The sequence below is a fragment of the Lissotriton helveticus genome, chromosome 6, assembly GCF_964261635.1.
Source record: "Lissotriton helveticus chromosome 6, aLisHel1.1, whole genome shotgun sequence".
Taxonomy (NCBI): domain Eukaryota; kingdom Metazoa; phylum Chordata; class Amphibia; order Caudata; family Salamandridae; genus Lissotriton; species Lissotriton helveticus.
The window spans coordinates 1,274,235,810-1,274,259,850 of NC_136067.1; the positions used below are offsets into that span (position 1 = coordinate 1,274,235,810).

General features: G+C 47.1%; 1 protein-coding gene across 2 annotated transcripts in view; it reads left to right on the plus strand.

Annotated features, from left to right (window-relative positions):
* Positions 1–24,041, plus strand: part of DHX57 (DExH-box helicase 57) — a 539,830-nt gene that overhangs the window by 204,196 nt on the left and 311,593 nt on the right. For both annotated transcript variants that reach the window (XM_078649008.1, XM_078649007.1), the window contains one exon: positions 871–1,058. In XM_078649008.1, the coding sequence (XP_078505134.1) occupies positions 871–1,058 (188 nt within the window). The remainder of the gene's footprint in view (positions 1–870; positions 1,059–24,041) is intronic.

Consider the following 24,041-nt stretch of genomic DNA (forward strand, 5'->3'; position numbering starts at 1 on the left):
TACAGAATGAGGATATTCTGCTTAGTACCATTCTTTCATGTTAGCACGCTAGACAAGTTTCTTTGCAACTCCACTAGCTTCATGTGAGCTAGAGGCCTAAGTTAAAATCTCTGCACTTGGTACATAAAGCCCTTTCTTCACTGGCCATGCTTCCACTAGCTTTCATTTATATTCTACAAGTCAAAACATAGCTCATGTTACCCAACATCGAAAGGCCTCCTTAAAGACAAAACAATCATTAAGGCCCATGTAAAGGGGAGGTATTGAAAGGGAACTTGGCCTTAACAATTCAGACATTTACTATATAGAAATCCTTCCTCACAACATTGCATAATTCAGAGAAATTATTATTATTTTTTTTTTACGAGAAGTCGAAGGCTGAGTGTTTAAAAAATATCACCTTCCAGGGACATCCCTTATTACCCGACACTTTAGCAGCTAGAAGCTTTGATTGACATACACTTGTCACAATGAAATGGGTAAATACATAAGCATATAGTAGTTGTGATTAAGAATAGGTGGGTGAATCGTCAATCTGAGTATGCTGTCCATTTATCTATGTTATGTACATTTTTTAGAAATGTATAGTCTGTGATAATCCTATTCCACTGAATTCAAGCCCTTTAATCGTCACCCACAAAGTTAAATGGGCGAGGGATTTGAGATTTCTGCACATTATTCAGGTAGCATGAAGTAATAACATGGGATACTTATTGTACTTCCTTGTTGGCTCCACACCAAAATGTGAGTTCGTCTCTCTGACTGCCACATCGGAGAATTTGCTCTTTTGTTTCTGATTCTGATATTGTATAGGGAAATGCATATTTGAGTAAATCTTTCTTAAGGTCTATTTATTTGTTCTGCTTCTAGTAATGAAGGAGGTGATGTACATCCAAGAAGAGGATGACGATGCGGATGAAGTGGAATCGGAAGCTGTAATTGTGGAGACTGAAAGCTATGTGAATCTCAAGAAGAAACTCTCTAGAAAGTACCACTCGCAGCCAAAAAGTGTCCTTGCAGAAAACCTTAAAATTTGCAAACACTTTAGATTGAAAAAGGTACAGTGTGTGTGTCTGTCACTGTGTATCTGTCCATTTCACTATGTTTATATCTGAATAGAATCCGTAGCAGCTGAACTGCAGATGGTGGAAGATCTGCCACCTTGATTTCCTGGTTATGATCCGAGATTACTCCTGTGCTCTATTGTATGAGGACAAAAGTGCATGAAGGTACGGAACAAGAGTATGCTCATTCGAGAGATTGTGCCACAAAGTTCAGGGTCGAAATATGACTGGGAGTATGCTAAGATACAAAGATGTCTTGATGTCCCTTGAGGTATGAGTATTTGAGACTCCTGGTAGCTGGGTTTGTAAATCCCCTTATAAAAGGGGTTGTACCTGCGGGGAAAATATATATATATATATAATATATATTCTTGAATGCCACCTAAAAACAAAAATACATAGTTTTTCCAGCAGTGACTTTTTGGCAACCGGTCCCAAGGAAAGAGCAGCCATTGTCGGTCATTGACGAGCACTCTGTTGCTTTGATGAAAAGCAATCTCTTTTATTGCCTTAAGCAAGTCAAAAAAGCTGCAGATGGAACTGAAGGAGGATTTCACAAAAGAATTGTAAGATTTTGCTGTTAAGAAGGAATGTCTTTTGATGGATGTCTGAATGGTAGGGGGCTGAATGGTAGAGCTATCAAACAGGATTGATTTATTGAATTCCATCAGAAATAGGCACAAAGAATCTGTGATCAAGTTGCAACAGACCATGTTCTTCGGAAAAATATGGCGCAGGAAAACAGCTCTAGATGTAAAAATGTCCTGATTAGGAGGCAGAAAGAATGAGCAGAAGGTACTCACCTAGAAATGTTTCAAACCGACAGGTTTGCCCCATTTTTGTGGAGTACCATTTGTTACTCATGGTGGACAGTATGCATGCGTTGCACTCGAAATGCCCCTTCCGCTTCATAGTATTTCAGTGATGGTCATAAACGCTTGAATAATCTCATGCTGTCTGCTTAGACCCGAAGCACTGTACCATGGATATGTTCTTCATGAAATACAATGGTCATGGGTGGCCTAATAAGGTCCTGGTTGAAACAATTATTTCTAGGTGGCCTAGAAAGGTCCAGATAAGAGAAATTATTTCTGGTAGATAAGTTAGACTTGGGAGACAGTTTTGTAAGGTTACAAACAAAGGACTTTATTAATGCTTACACAGTTAAGTTTTTTCGAATGTTTCAGGTGCTCACACATGTGACAAAAGTGCTTATAGTGACTGAGTGAAATATTAAAAAGCTATATACAAGGTGTCACAAGCAAGGGTATTCCCCGAAGAAATATATATACACAGTAGGGAAGGGGAGTTTTCCTTGCAAGGGTCGACGGCGTTTCGATCTAACATGACTTTAGATCATCATCAGGACGTGAGCTTTCTTTGCACGTTGTGATAGATGTTTTATCTGACTCAACGGTCAAGTTGTAGGTACTTTGAGGTACTTTGGGGTATACGGTCCAATTAGGTTTTATTGTGCCAAGAAATATTAGTTATTAGTTATTCATACTTCTAGGCGACTACCTCTGCTCGCATTCGCCGTAGCACTGAAGCAGAGGTAGTCGCGCCACGGACCGCGGCGATCAATTCCCGCCGGAACGTAGGACACCAAATGATACCGGATAAATAAACCCGCTCCCATTGAATATCCCTACCTCTGCAATACGAGTAAACGGACCATTACTGACTCTGAAGAAACCCCCTTTCTTGAGCTAGAACTAGCCTAGAAGTATGAATAACTAATATTTCTTGGCACAATAAAACCTAATTGGACCGTATACCCCAAAGTACCTCAAAGTACCTACAACTTGACCGTTGAGTCAGATAAAACATCTATCACAACGTGCAAAGAAAGCTCACGTCCTGATGATGATCTAAAGTCATGTTAGATCGAAACGCCATCGACCCTTGCAAGGAAAACTCCCCTTCCCTACTGTGTATATATATTTCTTCGGGGAATACCCTTGCTTGTGACACCTTGTATATAGCTTTTTAATATTTCACTCAGTCACTATAAGCACTTTTGTCACATGTGTGAGCACCTGAAACATTCGAAAAAACTTAACTGTGTAAGCATTAATAAAGTCCTTTGTTTGTAACCTTACAAAACTGTCTCCCAAGTCTAACTTATCTACCAGAAATAATTTCTCTTATCTGGACCTTTCTAGGCCACCTAGAAATAATTGTTTCAACCAGGACCTTATTAGGCCACCCATGACCATTGTTCTTTTTAACCATACGTTGACCCCAGGTTTTGACTAAAGGGGTACCCTTGTTTCTCATAACTACTTCATGAAATACAGCACAGGATGTGAAGAATGCACTTGCCCATAGGATGAAACCGCATCCTGAAAGCAGTCTATCAAAAGTATGACATTCTTACAACATTTTGAAAGTCATTTCAACCTCTTCGATGCAAAGATAGGTTGGAAATGTGAAAAGGTTAAGCAAAATGTAACGTGACAGGCTTCTGGTGTAAAAAAAAGAGTGAAAAGAACCCTGTTCTTTTAAGAACTTCAAATGGTTCCTCTACCCATGATGCTTTGCACTGACAGTTCGCCTCACCCACTGAGTTCTTTTTTCCAGCTCTGGCGGGAATGATCTGAGGGCACTTGTAAGGTTTTAGACTTCGTTTTTTTCCTAATCTTTGAGGTAAGATTTTATTTCACTCAACATCTTTAATAACTGTCAGTTCAGTGAGAATCCTCTTTCACTTTTGAAAGATTTTTATCTCAAAATGCCTTCTCTGCTTGAGAGGTGTCCCTCCTGTGGTAGAAGAAAGGCAATCTCTGACCCTCACAAGGTCTCTGCAGTTTTTCTACCTCTATCCCACACCGCAATATCTGCCAAAAAATGTCCAAAATAACTCTTAAGGACAATGAGGACATCAGACTTTGTGGAGTGCTTCAAAATATGAAGGCTGAAGAGGAGAGGAAGAACAGGAAGGGGCTTGAGGATGCAACCTTTCTAGTGTCTCTGCCTAATATAATTGTGGTCTGAAAAGGACCCTCCAAGAGGGAGATCCAAAAGCAAAGTGAACATGCTAACCTGCTGCATCATGACTCAGATGATGTCACCGGGCATCCGGCAGGGATGTGTATTTGCATCCCTCCTCTTTATTTTGTATATCAGCACATCGAGTCCCTTTATAGTAAGATAACATGCCTATTCCCACATTTGTATATGCTGATGATGTGGTACTAGTGGCACGCACACCCAAGACTTTACGTAGCTCAGTTAGCTTCTTTGTTGAGTTTATGGCAGACCTTCAATTAATCACTAACTACTCAAAATCATACATCACCGACACTATACGTATGGAAGAGAGGAAAGGACCTATACATGGCAGCGGAAAGGTTCACATATAAGAGTAGAGGGTGTCTTGGAAAGTTTCCCAGGGTCTGGGGCATTTGGATGCAACACTATGGGCCTGTCTTACTGGACACGTTCACACAGGCCGTAAGTGGAGTAGAAGAGTAGAATAGATGCGCCTCCCCCCCCCTTACAGGGTTAATGGTTGTTTTCTAAATATGCGGAGGTGATGGGGGTAATCACATTGGGCAGCAAGAGGTGTAAGGTTGTGTTATACTGCAATGCATATCATACATGTGTGTATACAAACCGACCGAGATGTCTTGAATGTTGCTGTCTATTGCATGTGCGAAGACGGTTGTGTTCTTATGAAACCAGAAACTAATAAAAATATTCGACAAAAAAAATAAACCCTGGAGCCAGCCTGAACCAGCAGATAAAAGATTTCTTGTCTTGTGACAATGTCCTAAGTATAATGTAAGCTTGCATGTGTTTGCAATAAGTTTGTAAAGTTAGGACATCTTTCCCTGTTCGATCAGCAATTCTCTTTCTTTGCAGAAGATAAACGGCAGGTAATCTTAACTTGCTGTAGCTTTGTCCAGTACCCGCAAGTTTGTGGAGTACAGAAAAACGGCCGTAAAGACCTATACAGACTTAATAACTCATTGTGGTCTAGAATTCTATTTATCTGTGATGCATGGTCAGTGGGAGAGGTCGTAATAGTTGCGATTGAGAGTGGGAACAGTTATATATGTATGTATGTGCTCGTACCGGCACTGGTGGAGTGATATATATATATATATATATATATATATGTGCTGTGTTTTCTCTTGGTACATTATCAAGTTTCATCTGCTTATATTTGTTCATGTGATGGTGTTGTCTATGTGATGATGTGTCTGCACAGTCTTTACTGCATTTTTTCTGCATATTGTATTTATTTATAGCATAAAGCCTTTAGTTCCTGTATTTAGGTATCATAGTTTTACACAGTGTAGAATAGCACTACAATTTTTCCAATTACTTAACAACGATAAAGTTCGTTTTTGTATGGAGTAATTTCTCAAACTGCCTGTACATACTAGGAATACTATGCTTTTGTAACCATTGATGTTTAATTATTTTCAACAGTAGTCTGTTAGTAATATATAAATGTATGTTTTAAATTGAGGACATCCCCGTCAGAGACACGACAATCAAAGTCGAATCACCAAAGTCATCAAGAGACAATTATCTTAAAAACCCCATTGAGACATCGCCACTCGACTTTAGTAATGCTATCGTCCCCCCGCCTAAAGTAGATGCTTATTGGCGAGATCACAGTTGACGCTGAGAATCAGTATTAAGAGGATACACAATATGTCACAGTGGCTTCTCATAATTTAGGTAAAGAGAGAGCACACACTCATCACACGCCCCATCGATTTAAAAAAAAAAAAAAAAAAAATTATTATTTTTTTTATTTTTCACCCACTCTTCTGTACGAACTCCGACGGCAGGCTTCTCACCATCTCCAACTTCATCTCTGCTGAGTAAATCAATTGGGACCATAACCAAACCTCCAAAAGATGAGGCGATCTTTAACACTGCACCCTCAATTTCTACATTTTAAACCAGTAACACCTATTATACCTTTTGACGAACCACTTCAGTAAAGCCTTCGTCTTCTTCAGTTATCCCCTCCAAGAATGGTATCTGTAGGAGAGTGGGGTCTGCAATCCTATGGTCACCCCAGATTTTTGCTTTTTGCTTCACTGATTTACGACTTTCCCTGGCTGTGGGCCTGCTAATCAGACCCACAGCCTAGCTGTTCTCTCTCTAAATTGACAACCATGTACTTTAGGTGCATTTACCAATTGGTACTGGGCCACCTTATCAGTCCCTGTACAGTGTACCTTAGGTATCCAGGGCATACCAGGGGCTGAAGCATGTATTATGCCACCCCTGGCTGGCTATCTAAAACTGACACAACTGGCTGCAAGACAGCTGGGGCAAGGTGGTGTAATCACCCTTTGCTATAGAAATAGTATACCTATATCTAACCCTAAAATGGACACATATATTCCTATCAGTCACTCCTATGGAAGAGGTGTGGCGCCGCGGCCAGGGCGACTGACTCCGGAATCAGGGGATCACGGTTCGATCCCCGGCACCGGCGGCAGATAAGCCCAGCACCATGTGACTCTGGGCAATAGCTTGCTTAATCTTCCCGACGGCCCCCAGCGCCTAGAGACCCTAACGGGTGATTGTGCGCTTTACAAATGTGGATATTATGGCAGGCCTTATCAATCCTGAAGGCAGAGTGCTTGGAATTATGTGAGATGGTGCTCTGGCATGAGCTGAGCCCATCTGCAGCTTGCGGAACCAAGTCCTAATAGCTGTTCCATGATAACGCTACACCATATACTCTTAAGTGCATTATAATCCTCGTGGTTAAATGCTAACTCTGGTATAACATTATCAAAACATGTCGAGTAAGGTGTCATACGAATTGGAATACTACCCCCTCGCCAATTCTGGCGACGGGGGTAGCATTCCACCCTTCTAGAGGGACACGACATGTATATAACTGAGAACCCCGGTTAAAGTTAACTCTAGCCTTGGCATCACAAAATGGATGCTGCCACCACAGACACAAGTCTGACCTCCTGCTGCTGGGAGTCCTTCCAGCGAGGGAGGCTTGGACAAAGGGTTTCCTGCCTTGGGAGGTGCTAGCACCACCCCAGACAGGAGTTTGTGTATTGGGTAGGACAGGCCTGAAAGGAATGAGACATGCCTGGGGCACACAAGGTGTCCTGTGCATACACTTGTTCAAACCAGTTGCTGGGGCGTCCCTGCCCCAGCTCAGGCGCGAAACCGAACAAAGGATAGGGGGTGTAGCCACCCCCTTCCTGGTACCACCCAGGGGAGGGACCTAGTCAGTAGTGCAGCCCCCTTTAGGAGAATAAAGGTAGGAGCTGGTCCCATTCCAAATTAGATTATCCTGAACAACTTTACAAGAAGAAACTCTGGACTTCGACGTTCTGCTCCACAGAAGACTGAAGAATCTCCCTTGTGGACAAGGAGTGTCCACCCTGTAACTGCAGGCACCATCAAGCGTCCAGCGGCTTCACTTTGTCGTCTTCCCTCGTGGATCCAGACTTCAGAGCCCGACGAGACCCGGATTCCCAGACCTCTCCAACCTCAACTCACATCTGCAGCAAAGCTGAGACCCGTGGGTGCGACGAGACACGTGGGACCGGCCATCTTGAAAGAAACTGCACTTCGCTTCCAGCACGACTCCTGAGGTAAACTCGACCAAGTACTTTGGGGATTGAGAAGCCCCAGCCCCGAGCAGCCCCTGCACCGAAGATCAGCCCTCCAGCTTCCACGAGATCTGCGTGGGGCCCTTCTGCTTGTTTGCTGCTCGACGCGTTGTCTGGTCCCTTGCCGGCTGGCTAGTGGCCTCCTAGACGACGAACTTTGAAATCTTCACTGCTGGTCTGGTTGCTCCAGACTGGCCTTGCTCCCTCCCAAAAGACCAGCACCCTGGACCCTCCTGGTCCACTCCAGACGCCGTTTCCACTCACTGCGTGGGTTGCCTTTGCCAAGGCCTTTTGACGCCGAATCCGGATCCAACACCGCCAACAGCGAGAGCCTGCGTGGGACAGCTCGTGCCTCCATCCTGGTCGTCGAAGACACCTCCTGGTCCACGTGGCTGCAGAGACAAGCGTCCACTCTTCACCTGATCGCGACAACAGCATCTGGTTCCTTCCTGGTTCCACACCGGTCACTGGCTAGTGACGTTAAACACTGTCCCCTCTGCTTTCTGGTCCTCTTCTTCACTGATCCACCCTTGGATCGCACCGGACATCTTCCTCCTGGTCGCCTGCAGCATCTTTTCTTCCAGGCTCCGTAGACTTCAACGCGAAAACCCGACACACTTTGACACCTATGCACCCGCAGCCCGTGGGTGAGGTAACAAGAGCATTTCGGTGCTCAAGGGTAGTTTAACTGTCCTAGTGTCCAGTTCCACAGTCGTTTTAGTCCTAACTAGTCAGGATTGTCCGTACTCACCTTTAACTTGAACTGTACTGTCCATAGACGTTGTTACGCATCTCGCGTGTGAGTTCACACTCTGCACACGCGTCCCGTGGGCCTCCTATTACTTACCTAAGGTGAAGATAGCGTAGTCCTAGCGAACCTCCAGCCTCTGGACAGCTCCATTCCTTCTATCGACTTTCACATTCCACTTACTTAGTATATGGTTTGTCGTGCCACTAGGGCACCATTGTAATTTTGTGCAACTTATCGTATTTTTCTTAAGAGATTGTCATGTGCTTAGCCCTCTGACCTCATAAAGAGTTCAGAGGTGTTGTTATTAATAAATATAGTGTTTATTTTCATAACAACCTGTGTGGTGTCCTTTCATCTGGTATTCAAAGGGTTATATTGTGGTAAAACAGCTGGCTTCACATGCCAAAAGAGTTTAGCCTAAGACTGCTTTGTCCATGCTACCATTAGGATAGCTGGTTTATAAGGTTGACTTACAACCAATCACCATAAGGGTTGTTTGGACTGATACAAGGTGATCACTAGAACTAGTGAGCATCATATATCAGGCCAACTTCTCACATTGGTGGCAGCGGTGGGATTTGAGCTTGCTGTTGTTTTTACCAAATATAATCTTGAAATATCATTTGAAAGATCACATAAGGTACTCTAGGTACATATAACAAGCTTAGAAATACTCTGAGTTCTACTGAACCAGCTGTTGTAGTAGAAAGGGCCTAGCACACCCTGACTACAACTCTTAGCAAGGGATCAGTAGGAAAACCCATAGTGTAGGTAGGTGCATCACTTACACCTCACTAGAAAGCATGTCTACCCATGGAGAGACTTCAGAGACTCCCCTAGTGGTTAGTGACCCTCCACAGGTCCTTTCCAGATATGCAGCTCTCAGTTTCCAGGAGATGAGACAATTGTGTACCTCCAGGAAATTGAAACAGGGTTCTAACCCTACCACTCCTTTTCTGTTAGGTCTCTTAGAGACATATGATGCCAGAAGGGCTGCTACTGCAGGCCCCTCTAATCCAGATGGGAGCATGCCCCCCTTAGAAGGTACACCTGGTGCTCCAGACTCCAACCTCCCTGAATCAGAGAATGAAGATAGGGAAGAAGGGGATGTATCTGGGGATGAGGCAGAAAATGGGCAACCTTTAGTCAGCAGACTTACAAGGGCCAACTTAGACCTACATAGGGAAGGAACTGGGGGACCCCCAGTGCTGACCCTTAGCAGGCCTAACTTTGGGGTTAGGAGAGATAGATCTCCTTCTAGGGACTCCAATAGATCTGTGCACTCTCATGCATCTGCTCAGAGGAGAATGACTTCTCCTCAGAGGAGAGAGCATGAAGCAAAGATGAGGGAGGCTAATCTGAGGATCCAAAGGGAAGAACTTGCCCTTGCCAAGGGGAAGCTTGCCTTTGCTAGAGAGCAACAGTTGAGTGGGGTAGTACCCACTGGTGGCAGCAATATCCCTAGGGATAGAGAAAGGGGTTTTGATACTAGAAACCTGAGTAAAATGGTGCCCTCCTATAAGACAGGAGATGATATCCACAAGTGGATAACTGCTCTGGAGAGGGCCTGCAAAGTACAGCAGGTACCCCAGAGTCAGTGGGCAGCTATATTGTGGCTCTCCTTTGAAGGCAAAGGTAGAGATAAGCTCCTCACTGTTAGAGATGAGGATGCTAATGATTACCAAGTCTTGAAAACTGCACTGATTGATGGGTTTGGCTTAACAACTGAACAGTACAGGTTAATGTTCAGGGATACCCAGAAAACCCAGGCTCAAGATTGGACTGACTTTGTTGATTGTGCCACTAAGGCTTTGGAAGGCTGGTTACTGGGAAGTAAAGTTACTGATTACACAGAATTGTATAATCTAATTATGAGAGAGCAAATCTTAAATAATTGTCAGAACCAGTTGTTGCATCAGCACTTGATTGACTCAGATCTGACTTCTCCTCAAGAATTGGGAAAGAAGGCAGACAGATGGGTCAGGCAGCAGAACCAGAACCAGGGTGGTGGCCAGAAGAAAGCAGACCAGAAGGGTAATGAGAATAAGCAAAATGACCAGAAGTCTTCAACAGGGCCCCAACAACCTAAGGAGGGTCAGTCTCAAAATTCCCAAAAGAAGAAGAATGATGGTCCTAAGAAACCATGGTGCCAATACTGTAAAAGTAAGACTCGCTGGTTTAGTGAGTGCACCAAGAAAGGCCAAACTCCTACCACTACTGTCCCTAAGACACCTGCCCCCCCTAGTACAGTTAGTAGTGCTAGTGTACCTCCCAAGGCTATAGTTGGGTTAACCCTGGGAACTGAGGTGGGTTCTGACTTAGTCAGAATACCTACTCAGGCAGTTCTTGTTTGTACTGGGGACATGGATATGACCCCTACTGTAAGTCCTAGTACTCTGGGCAAATACAGACAAACGCCTTTAATCAATGGAAAGATGGCTCAGGCCTACAGGGACACATGTGCCAGTGTCACTATGGTGACACCGATTCTGAAAAGGGGGTGGTGATGAACAGAGTGTCTGAATTAAGCAGACCACTCTTACCCAGTCCAAAGATCAGGGCTTGATCCATCACCGTTACTTAGCTCACTGCCCCATCCCAGCTCAGAACCTGGCTATATGCAAATTAGTCTGTCCCTGGCCCAGTGCATCATGGGAACAGGGCAGACCAAACTACCAAGCCAATTCTTCACCAGAAAGGAGACAAGCTACCGGGGACCGGTTTCTGGCATTTCAGCCTCGTCGGCCCGGCTTGCTTGAATCCTGATGGAGCAGTGAGCAAGGGACTCATGTCTGAGTATACCCTTCCACGCTTATGGTGGACAAAATGATTCAGAAAAGGGGTTGGTGATGAACAGAGTGTCTGAATTAAGCAGACCACTCTTACCCAGTCCAAAGATCAGGGCTTGATCCATCACCGTTATTTAGCTCACTGCCCCATCCCAGCTCAGAACCTGGCTATATGCAAATTAGTCTGTCCCTGGCCCAGTGCATCATGGGAACAGGGCAGACCAAACTACCAAGCCAATTCTTCACCAGAAAGGAGACAAGCTACCGGGGACCGGTTTCTGGCATTTCAGCCTCGTCGGCCCGGCTTGCTTGAATCCTGATGGAGCAGTGAGCAAGGGACTCATGTCTGAGTATACCCTTCCACGCTTATGGTGGGCAAAATGATTCAGAAAAGGGGGTGGTGATGAACAGAGTGTCTGAATTAAGCAGACCACTCTTACCCAGTCCAAAGATCAGGGCTTGATCCATCACCGTTATTTAGCTCACTGCCCCATCCCAGCTCAGAACCTGGCTATATGCAAATTAGTCTGTCCCTGGTTCAGTGCATCATGGGAACAGGGCAGACCAAACTACCAAGCCAATTCTTCACTAGAAAGGAGACAAGCTACCGGGGACCGGTTTCTGGCATTTCAGCCTCGTCGGCCCGGCTTGCTTGAATCCTGATGGAGCAGTGAGCAAGGGACTCATGTCTGAGTATACCCTTCCACGCTTATGGTGGACAAAATGATTCAGAAAAGGGGGTGGAGATGAACAGAGTGTCTGAATTAAGCAGACCACTCTTACCCAGTCCAAAGATCAGGGCTTGATCCATCACCATTATTTAGCGCTCTGCCCCATCCCAGCTCAGAACCTGGCTATATGCAAATTAGTCTGTCCCTGGCCCAGTGCATCATGGGAACAGGGCAGACCAAACTACCAAGCCAATTCTTCACCAGAAAGGAGACAAGCTACCAGGGACCGGTTTCTGGCATTTCATCCTCGTCGGCCCGGCTTGCTTGAATCCTGATGGAGCAGTGAGCAAGGGACTCATGTCTGAGTATACCCTTCCACGCTTATGGTGGACAAAATGATTCAGAAAAGGGGGTGGTGATGAACAGAGTGTCTGAATTAAGCAGACCACTCTTACCCAGTCCAAAGATCAGGGCTTGATCCATCACCAATATTTAGCTCACTGCCCCATCCCAGCTCAGAACCTGGCTATATGCAAATTAGTCTGTCCCTGGCCCAGTGCATCATGGGAACAGGGCAGACCAAACTACCAAGCCAATTCTTCACCAGAAAGGAGACAAGCTACCGGGGACCGGTTTCTGGCATTTCAGCCTCGTCGGCCCGGCTTGCTTGAATCCTGATGGAGCAGTGAGCAAGGGACTCATGTCTGAGTATACCCTTCCACGCTTATGGTGGACAAAATGATTCAGAAAAGGGGGTGGTGATGAACAGAGTGTCTGAATTAAGCAGACCACTCTTACCCAGTCCAAAGATCAGGGCTTGATCCATCACCGTTATTTAGCTCACTGCCCCATCCCAGCTCAGAACCTGGCTATATGAAAATTAGTCTGTCCCTGGCCCAGTGCATCATGGGAACAGGGCAGACCAAACTACCAAGCCAATTCTTCCCCAGAAAGGAGACAAGCTACCGGGGACCGGTTTTTGGCATTTCAGCCTCGTCGGCCCGGCTTGCTTGAATCCTGATGGAGCAGTGAGCAAGGGACTCATGTATTCTGCTTAATTCAGAGACTCTGTCCATCACCACCCCTTGTTGTTAAATATTTTGTCCACCCTAAGCGTGGAAGGGTATACTCAGAGGTGAGTCCCTTGCTCATTGCACCATCAGGATTCAAGCAAGCCGGGCCGACGACGGCTGAAATGCCAGAAACCGGTCCCCGGAAGCTTGTTTCCTTCCCAGTGTAAGAATTGGCTTGGTAGTTTGGTTTGCCCTGTTCCCATCATGCACTGGGACAGGAACAGACTAATTTGCATATAGCCAGGTTCTGAACTGGGATGATGCAGTGAGCTAAATAACGGTGTTGGATCTAGCCCTGTTCTCTTGACTGGGTGAGAGTATTCTGCTTATTTCAGAGACTCTGTCCATCACCACCCCTTGTTGTTAAATACTATGGTGACACCAACATTTGTGGACCCTGACCAGATCATGCTAGGTTCAGACTACCTAGTGACCTATGCTAGCAATGTCACTACCAATCACAGTATGGCAGTTGTTAATTTCTCCTGGGGAGGGGTAACTGGCCTCAAAAGGGTTGTAGTTAGTTCAGACCTCCCAGTAGATTGTCTTTTGGGCAATGATTTGGAATCCTCACTGTGGTCAGATGTGGAGTACAGGACTCATGTAGAAATGCTAGGTCTCTCCTCACATGTCCTTGCTGTGACCAGGTCACAGGCCAAGAAATGCCCAGCTGAACAAGTGCTGGATCCTGGAAGAATGGACCAGACACTACCCAAGAGGAAGAGCAGTAGGGTTAAGGCTGAGCCTTCCCCCCCTGCCTCAGGTTGAGGATCAGCTCTCTCAGGAGGCTGACCCAAAGACCCCAGAAGGAACTGTCCTAGAAGAGCTTGAACCTGAACAGGTTGAGTTTCTTGGGACAGGGGGACCTTCCAGGGCAGACTTGAGACAGGCACAGTTAGACTGTTCCTCCCTTGAACCCCTCAGACAGCAGGCTGCTGCTGAGGCTGCAGGGCATGCTACAGGTGCCCATAAGGTATATTGGGATGAAGGACTCCTATACTCTGAGGCAAGAGACCCCAAACCTGGTGCTACCAGGAGGCTGGTCGTCCCCTTGTCTCTTAGAGGTTTCCTTCTCACCTTAGCCCATGAGATTCCCCTTGCAGGTCACTTAGGCCAGAACAAGACTTGGGACAGGCTTGCCCCACACTTTCACTGGCCTCATATGTCTGAAAACACCAAAGAGTTTTGTCGCTCATATGTCACCTGTCAAGCCAGTGGCAAATCAGGTGGCACAACAAAGGCCCCCCTATACCACTACCTGTGGTGGGGGTACCCTTTGAAAGAGTGGGGATAGACATTGTTGGACCAATGGACCCCCCAACAGCATCTGGGCACAGATTTATACTGGTGGTAGTGGATCATGCCACCAGGTATCCAGAAGCTATTCCCCTTAGGACCACTACAGCTCCTGTTATGGCCAGGGCCCTACTTGAAGTTTTCTCCAGAGTGGGGTTTCCTAAGGAGGTTGTCTCTGACAGAGGTGCAAACTTCATGTTAGGATACTTGACTGCAATGTGGAAGGAATGTGGTGTCAATTACAAATTTACCACACCCTATCACCCACAGTGCAATGGGCTTGTTGAGAGATTCAACAAGACCCTCAAAGGGATGATAAAAGGGTTACCTGAAAAGCTTAGGCGAAGATGGGACATCCTTTTACCCTGCCTCCTGTTTGCTTACAGAGAGGTCCCACAGAAGGGGGTTGGTTACAGTCCTTTTGAGCTTCTGTTTGGACATCCGGTAAGAGGACCCCTATGTCTGGTGAAGGAAGGATGGGAGTTACCTCTCAAAAAGCCTAAGCTTGACATAGTGGACTATGTACTTGGTCTCCGCTCCAGGATGACAGAGTACATGGAGAAGGCATCCAAAAACATTGAGGCCAGCCAAGAACTTCAAAAAGCTTGGCATGACGAAAAGGCTGTCCTAACTGTTTACCATGCAGGACAGAAGGTGTGGGTGTGGGAGCCAGTGGCCCCAGCAGCTCTCCAAGACAAGTGGTCTGGACCCCATACCATCATTGAGCAAAAGGGAGAAGTCATCTACCTGGTAGACATGGGAACTCCCAGGAGCCCCCACAGGGTGCTTCATGTAAACAGGCTCAAGGCATTTGTCAACAGGGAGGACATGGGCTTGCTCATGGCCACAGATGAGGGGTAGGAGGAAGAGAGTGACCCTCTCCCAGACCTGCTCACTCAGAACCCTGATGATGGGTCAGTAGATGGTGTAGTCTTTTCTGACAGCCTCTCTGAACATCAACAAGAGGATTGTAAACAGGTTCTTCAATCCTTTAGACAAATGTTCTCACTGACCCCCAGTCAGACAAACTGGTGCACCCATGAGGTGGACACTGGTGACAGTCTGCCTGTCAAGAGTAAAATCTACAGGCAACCTGACCACGTCAGGGACTGCATAAAGAAAGAAGTTCAAAAGATGTTGGAATTGGGAGTCATTGAACCCTCAGAGAGCCCTTGGGCTAGTCCTGTAGTTCTAGTGCCAAAACCTCACACCCAGGATGGTAAGAGGGAGATGAGGTTTTGTGTAGACTACTGGGGTCTCAATGCTGTCACTAAGACAGATGCCCATCCAATACCTAGGGCAGATGAACTGATAGACAAGTTGGCTTCTGCAACTTTCTTAAGTACATTTGACCTAACAGCTGGTTATTGGCAGATCAGGTTAGCTGAGGATGCCAAGGCCAAAACAGCATTTTCTACCCCAGGAGGTCATTACCAATTTGTGGTGATGCCCTTTGGTTTGAAAAATGCACCTGCCACTTTTCAAAGGTTGGTGAACCAAGTTCTCACTGGGTTGGATGACTTCTGTGCAGCATATCTAGATGATATTGCTGTCTTTAGCTCCATCTGGGAGGATCACCTGATCCACCTGAGGAAAGTTTTGGAGGCCTTGCAAAAGGCAGGCCTCACTATCAAGGCCACCAAGTGCCAGATAGGGCAGAGTCAGGTTGTGTACCTGGGCCACCTTGTGGGTGGAGGCCAGGTTCAACCATTGGAGAGCAAGATACAGGCCATAAAGGACTGGGCTCCTCCAACCACCCAGACACAGGTCAGAGCTTTCTTGGGCCTGTCTGGTTACTATAGGACGTTTGTCAAGAATTATGGGTCCATTGTGACACCACTTAATGACCTGACAAGCAAGAAAATGCCAAAGAAAGTTCAGTGGACAGTTAGCTGTCAGAAGGCATTTGATGACCTAAAGCAGGCCATGTGTACTGCACCTATTCTCAAGAGTCCTGACTACTCCAAAACCTTCATTGTCCAAACAGATGCATCTGAGTTGGGTGTGGGAGCTGTTCTGTCTCAACTGAATATTGATGGTCATGACCAGCCCATTGCTTTTATAAGCAGAAGGCTGACCCCTAGAGAGAAACGTTGGTCAGCTATAGAGAGGGAGGCATTTGCTGTGGTTTGGGCCCTGAAGAAGTTGAGGCCCTACTTGTTTGGAACTCACTTCAAGATTCAGACCGACCATAAGCCCCTCTTATGGCTAAATCAGATGAAGGGTGAAAACCCCAAACTTCTTAGGTGGTCCATTTCCCTACAGGGGATGGACTTTACAGTGGAGCACAGGCCAGGGACTGACCATGGCAATGCAGATGGTCTTCCAGGTATTTCCGCTTAGAACAGGAAGACTCACCTGGTCAAGGTTAGTTTAATGTCCCTAAGTTTGAGGGGGGGGGGGTTATGTAGGAGAGTGGGGTCTGCAATCCTATGGTCACCCCAGATTTTTGCTTTTTGCTTCACTGGTTTACGACTTTCCCTGGCTGTGGGCCTGCTAATCAGACCCACAGCCTAGCTGTTCTCTCTCTAAATTGACAACCATGTACTTTAGGTGCATTTACCAATTGGTACTGCGCCACCTTATCAGTCCCTGTACAGTGTACCTTAGGTATCCAGGGCATAGGTGTACCCAGGGCCTACCAGGGGCTGAAGCATGTATTATGCCACCCCTGGCTGGCCATCTAAAACTGACACAACTGGCTGCAAGACAGCTGGGGCAAGGTGGTGTAATCACCCTTTGCTATAGATATAGTATACCTATATCTAACCCTAAAATGCACACATATATTCCTATCAGTCACTCCTATGGCAGGCCTTATCAATTCTGAAGGCAGAGTGCTTGGAATTATGTGAGATGGTGCTCTGGCATGAGCTGAGCCCGTCTGCAGCTTGCGGAACCAAGTCCTAATAGCTGTTCCATGATAACGCTATACCATATACTCTTAAGTGCATTATAATCCTCGCGGTTAAATGCTAACTCTGGTATAACATTATCAAAACATGTCGAGTAAGGTGTCATACGAATTGGAATACTACCCCCTCGCCAATTCTGGCGACGGGGGTAGCATTCCTTCTAGAGGGACACGACATGTATATAACTGAGAACCCCGGTTAAAGTTAACTCGAGCCTTGGCATCACAAAATGGATGCTGCCACCACAGACACAAGTCTGACCTCCTGCTGCTGGGAGTCCTTCCAGCGAGGGAGGCTTGGACAAAGGGTTTCCTGCCTGGGAGGTGCTAGCACCACCCCAGACAGGAGTTTGTGTATTGGGTAGGACAGGCCTGAAAGGAATGAGACATCCCTGGGGCACACAAGGTGTCCTGTGCATACACTTGTTCAAACCAGTTGCTGGGGCATCCCTGCCCCAGCTCTGGCGCGAAACCGAACAAAGGATAGGGGGTGTAGCCACTCCCCTTCCTGGTCCCACCCAGGGGAGGGACCTAGTCAGTAGTGCAGCCCCCTTTAGGAGAATAAAGGTAGGAACTGGTCCCATTCCAAATTAGATTATCCTGAACAACTTTACAAGAAGAAACTCTGGACTTCGACGTTCTGCTCCACATAAGACTGAAGAATCTCCCTTGTGGACAAGAAGTGTCCACCCTGTAACTGCAGGCACCATCAAGCGACCAGCGGCTTCACTTTGTCGTCTTCCCTCGAGGATCCAGACTTCAGAGCCCGACGAGACCCGGATTCCCAGACCTCTCCGACCTCAACTCACATCTGCAGCAAAGCTGAGACCCGTGGGTGTGACGAGACACGTGGGACCGGCCATCTTGAAAGAAACTGCACTTCGCTTCCAGCACGACTCCCGAGGTAAACTCGACCAAGTGCTTTGGGGATTGAGAAGCCCAGCCCCGAGCAGCCCCTGCACCGCAGATCAGCCCTCCAGCTTCCACGAGATCTGCGTGGGGCCCTTCTGCTTGTTTGCTGCTCGACGCGTTGTCTGGTCAATTGCCGGCTGGCTAGTGGCCTCCTAGACGACGAACTTTGAAATCTTCACTGCTGGTCTGGTTGCTCCAGACTGGCCCTTGCTCCCTCCCAAAAGAGGAGCACCCTGGACCCTCCTGGTCCACTCCAGACGCCGTTTCCACTCACCGCGTGGGTTGCCTTTGCCAAGGCCTTTTGACGCCGAATCCGGATCCAACACCGCCAACAGCGAGAGCCTGCGTGGGACAGCTCGTGCCTCCATCCTGGTCGTCGAAGACACCTCCTGGTCCACGTGGCTGCAGAGACAAGCGTCCACTCTTCACCTGATCGCGACGACAGCAGCTGGTTCCTTCCTGGTTCCACACCGGTCACTGGCTAGTGACTTTGAACACTGTCCCCTCTGCTTTCAGGTCCTCTTCTTCACTGATCCACCCTTGGATCGCACCGGACATCTTCCTCCTGGTCGCCTGCAGCATCTTTTCTTCCAGGCTCCATAGACTTCAACGCGAGAACCCGACACACTTTGACACCTATGCAACCGCAGCCCGTGGGTGAGGTAACGAGAGCATTTCGGTGCTCAAGGGTAGTTTAACTGTCCTAGTGTCCAGTTCCACAGTCGTTTTAGTCCCAACTAGTCAGGATTGTCCGTACTCACCTTTAACTTGAACTGTACTGTCCATAGACGTTGTTACGCATCTCGCGTGTGAGTTCACACTCTGCACGCGCGTCCCGTGGGCCTCCTATTACTTACCTAAGGTGAAGATAGCGTAGTCCTAGCGAACCTCCAGCCTCTGGACAGCTCCATTCCTTCTATCGACTTTCACATTCCACTTACTTAGTATATGGTTTGTCGTGCCCCCAGGGCACCATTGTAATTTTGTGCAACTTATCGTATTTTTCTTAAGAGATTGTCATGTGCTTAGCCATCTGACCTCATAAAGAGTTCAGAGGTGTTGTTATTAATAAATATAGTGTTTATTTTCATAACAACCTGTGTGGTGTCCTTTCATCTGGTATTCAAGGGGTTATATTGTGGTAAAACAGCTGGCTTCACATGCCAAAAGAGTTTAGCCTAAGACTGCTTAGTCCATGCTACCATTAGGATAGCTGGTCTATAAGGTTGACTTACAACCAATCACCATAAGGGTTGTTTGGACTGATACAAGGTGATCACTAGAACTAGTGAGCATCATATATCAGGCCAACTTCTCACAGTATCTAAACCAACTTCATTGTTTCCTTCTTATTTTCTTCCACCCAGGCAAACACTCAAGAATAGTTGCTAGGTCTCCAATCAAGATTATTATCTTTTTTGACATAGACGAGAACACTTCATCATAATATACCGACATCACAGGCAGCCTACCCGTCTCATGCATCTCCTTTGCATGACATTAATACTTTCCATGAGGTTTTGACTAGGAGTGCCTCAGCTCCCAAACCCCTGTACTGTACTTTATGAAGTTGTTAGTAGACTGGTAACCTAAACATCCTGAATGACTATTTATAACAATTGGGTAAGAGGTCACTGGTTTCTAAACAGATTTTACATTTAACAGTGGACTTATCAGATCTAGCATCCACTTCTTATTGCCATGGTGTGACTTTCAGAAGCTCTTCTTGGTTTTGCTTAATATGTTTAAAGCCAGACACTCAATTGTAGGTAGATAATCTACTGTTTATCAGTTACTATTTATTTGGTCAAGTTGCAGATGACAAAAATGCAGAAGATGAAAAATGAAGCAGAAACCCTACATTCCCTTATGGTATATTGATTGGTATAGCTTACTAATCACCAGAGAGGGTACCCAGGTGCTTGCATGCAGTTAGCCTACAGGAGAAGAAAAGCACATCAAGCAGTTTAAGCACAGGGACAAAAGATCTTAAAGGAGGGTTCAGTTCCCTCTATGGCTCTACCAGCCTTACCATCAATATCAACAAGTGCAAAAATACCAACATCAAAGAAACCGGCACCATATGAAACAATTACTCCAAACTCATAAAGACCTAGAAGGGAAATACACTTCAGTGAGTGGTTTCTCTTCATCTAGACAAGTAATCTTCCATCCCAGAAGACAAGTGAGTGCTAAGTATTGTATATCAGGGATACCACCATTGTTCAAAAAAAGTTCCGCCGTCTGTGCCGCCAAGACCAACAAAAAGAGAGATGATACTTCTGCACTACTTTCGAAAAAGAGCCATAGAAAAGGTACCACGCTACTCAAAAAATGTCAAGGCGCTTATTCAAGGTAATTCTTGATAAAAAAGAAAGGTCCAAAAGCAGGACCTATTCTAGATTTACGTCTCCTAAAGAAATGCATCAAAGCGGAAACATTTTAAATGCTGGCATTACATCTAATCTTTCTTAATCTACAACAGAACGATTGAATGTACTTTATAAACCTACAGGATGCATACTTACACATTTCAATAAGTCCACATCACTGAAAATTATTGAGATTTGTTAGATCATCAGCGTTACCAATACACAGTCCACCTATATGGCCTAAAGTCAGCACACTGACTTTTTCAGAATGAATGACAGTAGTAGCTGCTCACTTGAGAAAATATTTTTCCTTATCTAGACAATTGACTTCTGAATGCAAGTTCCCAATAAAAAGTGAGACCAGACCTAAAAAGGAGGCCTTAACTACTCCCAGTTCTAAGATTGTATAGGTGCCATTCAGTACAAGATACAATTAAAGAAAGAGTGTCTCAGAAGAGAGTATTCTCGATCTGGAACAAATGGAATACGGTGAAAAAACAGTCAGTCTGACTTCACGAGAGACAAGATTGCTCCTGTGGTCTAGGGTGTCTTGTATTTACATTGGAGCAAATGCAAGACTACATAGGCAACCTCCTCATCAATGTCTAGAAGACCAATGAAGTTAGAAATGCAACAAACGGGAAGATCATCTGACATTTTCAGTTGCAGCAAAGCTATCTCTACACTGTGTGGCAAAAACAATCTAAGATGAGAGGTTTCCTTACAAAAATAGAAAATACAACAAACAATTGTCACAGATGTTTTCTTCGTGGGATGGGGAGCCCATTTGGATCATCTCTCCATCCAAGGTCGATGGATAGGAAATAAACAGAACTCTCATATAAATCAATTGGAGCTAAGAGTCATTCACCTAGCTGTCTAATCATTCTGTAGTAGGGGAATCTCTGTTATAGTCATAATCTAGTGAATAGTCCCGCCCATGTGAGTGGACCCCTGAGCAATCAAAAATAATCTCTTAAGTTGTCAGAAACATTCAGAACTGCACGGACACTTGAGAGAATTTAAAGACAGATAATGCAGCCTATATCCACAGGCTACACTGTCCAGTACTTCAACTAGACATTCCACCAAAAATCCACAAACAACACAGCCTGTCCAGATTTCTCCACAGAGAAAAACCTTGCCTTTACCAGCAAAACCCTCTGGAAGGATAGAGAGGAAGCAGTGGACAGACAAGCCCCATAGGCTGCCATTATGTGGCTCAGGACAGGATACTGTGCCTTTAAGAGAACTTTCCAGAAGTCTCACAGTATCCCAGAATGCACTGCAGGTCCCTTTTACTCTCAGTTCTTTTATCCGGCTCCTGCTAGAAGGACCCTGGAGCATTGAGCTCTCCCTTTCTAAGGGTTTATTTTTCACTTTTTCAAGTGTTTGAGTGTCTTTCATTTGACGTACTTGGTGCTCTCTTCCTTGTGTGTGTTTCTGAACACCCTTTTATTTGTCAAAATGCCTGCTTTGTTTGACAAATGCCCAGAGTGTTCGAGGAAGAAGGCCAAGTCGGACCCACACGAGGTGTGCATCATCTGCCTTCCCTCATCTCATGTCCCAGAGGAGTGTGACATTTGCCAGGGCTTCTCCAGCAGGACCCTGAGAGATAGGATGAAGATCAGGCTCCAAGGCCTGGAAGACAGAAGACTGAAGGCACAAGGTGGGTCTGGGCAGACTTCCTCTGCCCATGCTGAGGCCTCTGGGGGGCTCCCCAGGGGCAGAAAGACCAGCAAACGTCCCTATTCTCCGTTGGCGTCGATTGCACCGACGACGGCGTCGAGAGGGATGACTGCAGTCTGTTCCCCGTTCCCCGTGCAGTCAGTTCGCACGGCGTCGAGGGAACTGAATAGACCGCCGTCGAGATCACTGGTGACGATTTCATCGTCGGCGTCGAGTAATCGACGTCGAGAGGTGGCCTGGCGTCGACGCTCGCCGTCAGGCGACACCGCCGTTCGCCGTCGGCGAAGAAGAGGAGGTCGGCGTCAAGGGGATCCTTGACGTCGAGGATGACGTCGAAGTCTCACAGGCGTTCGGCGTCGAGGAGACGCTCGCCGTCGAGGCGAAGACGGTCGCCGTGGAGGCGAAGGCGTTCGCCGTCGAGGAGGAGGCGTTCGCCGTCGAGGAGGAGGCGTTCGCCGTCGAGGAGGAGGCGTTCGCCGTCGAGAAAGAGGCGTTCGCCGTCGAAAAGGAGGCACTCGCCGTCGAGGGACTGACGGTCGCCGTCGGGGCTACATTCTTTGACGCCAAAGAGGCGCAGAAGGAGTTCTGGCACCAGGAGTCATTCTAGCCGGCGGCATGTGCCGATAGGGGACTCTCCATCGCCTCAGCCAAGGAAGAAGGGAAAGTCACCGTGCTCGGTGTACTCTGAGGTGTACACACTTCCTAAGCCGAGGTAGACTCCACTTCCTCCTCCCTTGCCCAAGGAACCTCCGCCGCGGACTCCCACCCCGCCTCCGCTTCCACCTCATCCTCATCCTCATCCTCAACCTCATCCTCTTCCTCGGCTTCCACCTGGCGGACTGCCTCCGGTTCCTCCGAGGACAGCTTCACTGCCACGATACCCGAATCCGCCTAAGGGGACCCCTCAGCCGAGGCCCCCAGGCAGGCCAAGGTCGACTACTCCTGTGAGGCCTGTGGAGCGTCCGAAGCCAAGGAGATCGCGCTCTCGTTCCGGTCGGAGGGGGAGATCGCAGATTCGTCACAGGTCGTCAACGAGATCAAGACGACGCCACAGGAGGCGCAGATCACGGTCCCACACGGACTCTTCTGGGACCAGGGACTACTCACCGACTCTGTCGGAATCCCCTGGACGAGGGTGTCGCCCGTAGACGACATCGTCACATTCCAAGATGTTCTGCTGAGGGGTGCAGCTAAGTTGGGCATCACGGTGACGGTGCCTACGCCCACGACGTCCGTGATTTTCGAGACGCTCCACAAAAAGCACCTGTCTCGACCATTGCTGCCTCTAGTACCAGGATTGGTAGAGCCCGCTGAGGAGTTGTTTCTCACTCCCGCGGTGACGAAGGCTGCTCCCTCCAGGCTCCTTAAGAAGTACCGGGCCCCGGATTCTGACCCTGCTTTCCTTCGGATGGATCCGACACCAGACTCTGTCATAGGGACGGCGGCTAGGAAGTAGCATGCCACCACCCGGTCTTCTACGGTACCTCCTGATAAAGAGAGCCGTTGGATAGACTCGGCAGGCAGAAAGGTCTGTGGGATGGCATCTACTGCGATGAAGGCGGCTAGTGCCGCGGCTTTGCTAGGGCGATACGATCGTGCCCTATGGGCGTCCCTCCAGCAATTCGCTGAGCTCCTTCCTCGAGAGAAGAAAGAGGACTTTCAAGAGATTCTGAAGGAGGGGATGCTGGCGTCGAACCAACTCATCAGCGCGGCGGCTGATGTCTCTTCTGGCGGCACATGGGTACTGTCATGGTGTCAACCAACGACGCCACGCTTGGCTTTGCCTTACATCGCTCAAGCCAGAGGCTCAGCAGTGGGTGGCCAATCTGCCTTTCTCGGGGGAATCCCTGTTTGGCAAGCATGTGGATGACGAGATGGCCCGCATGAAGGCGGAGG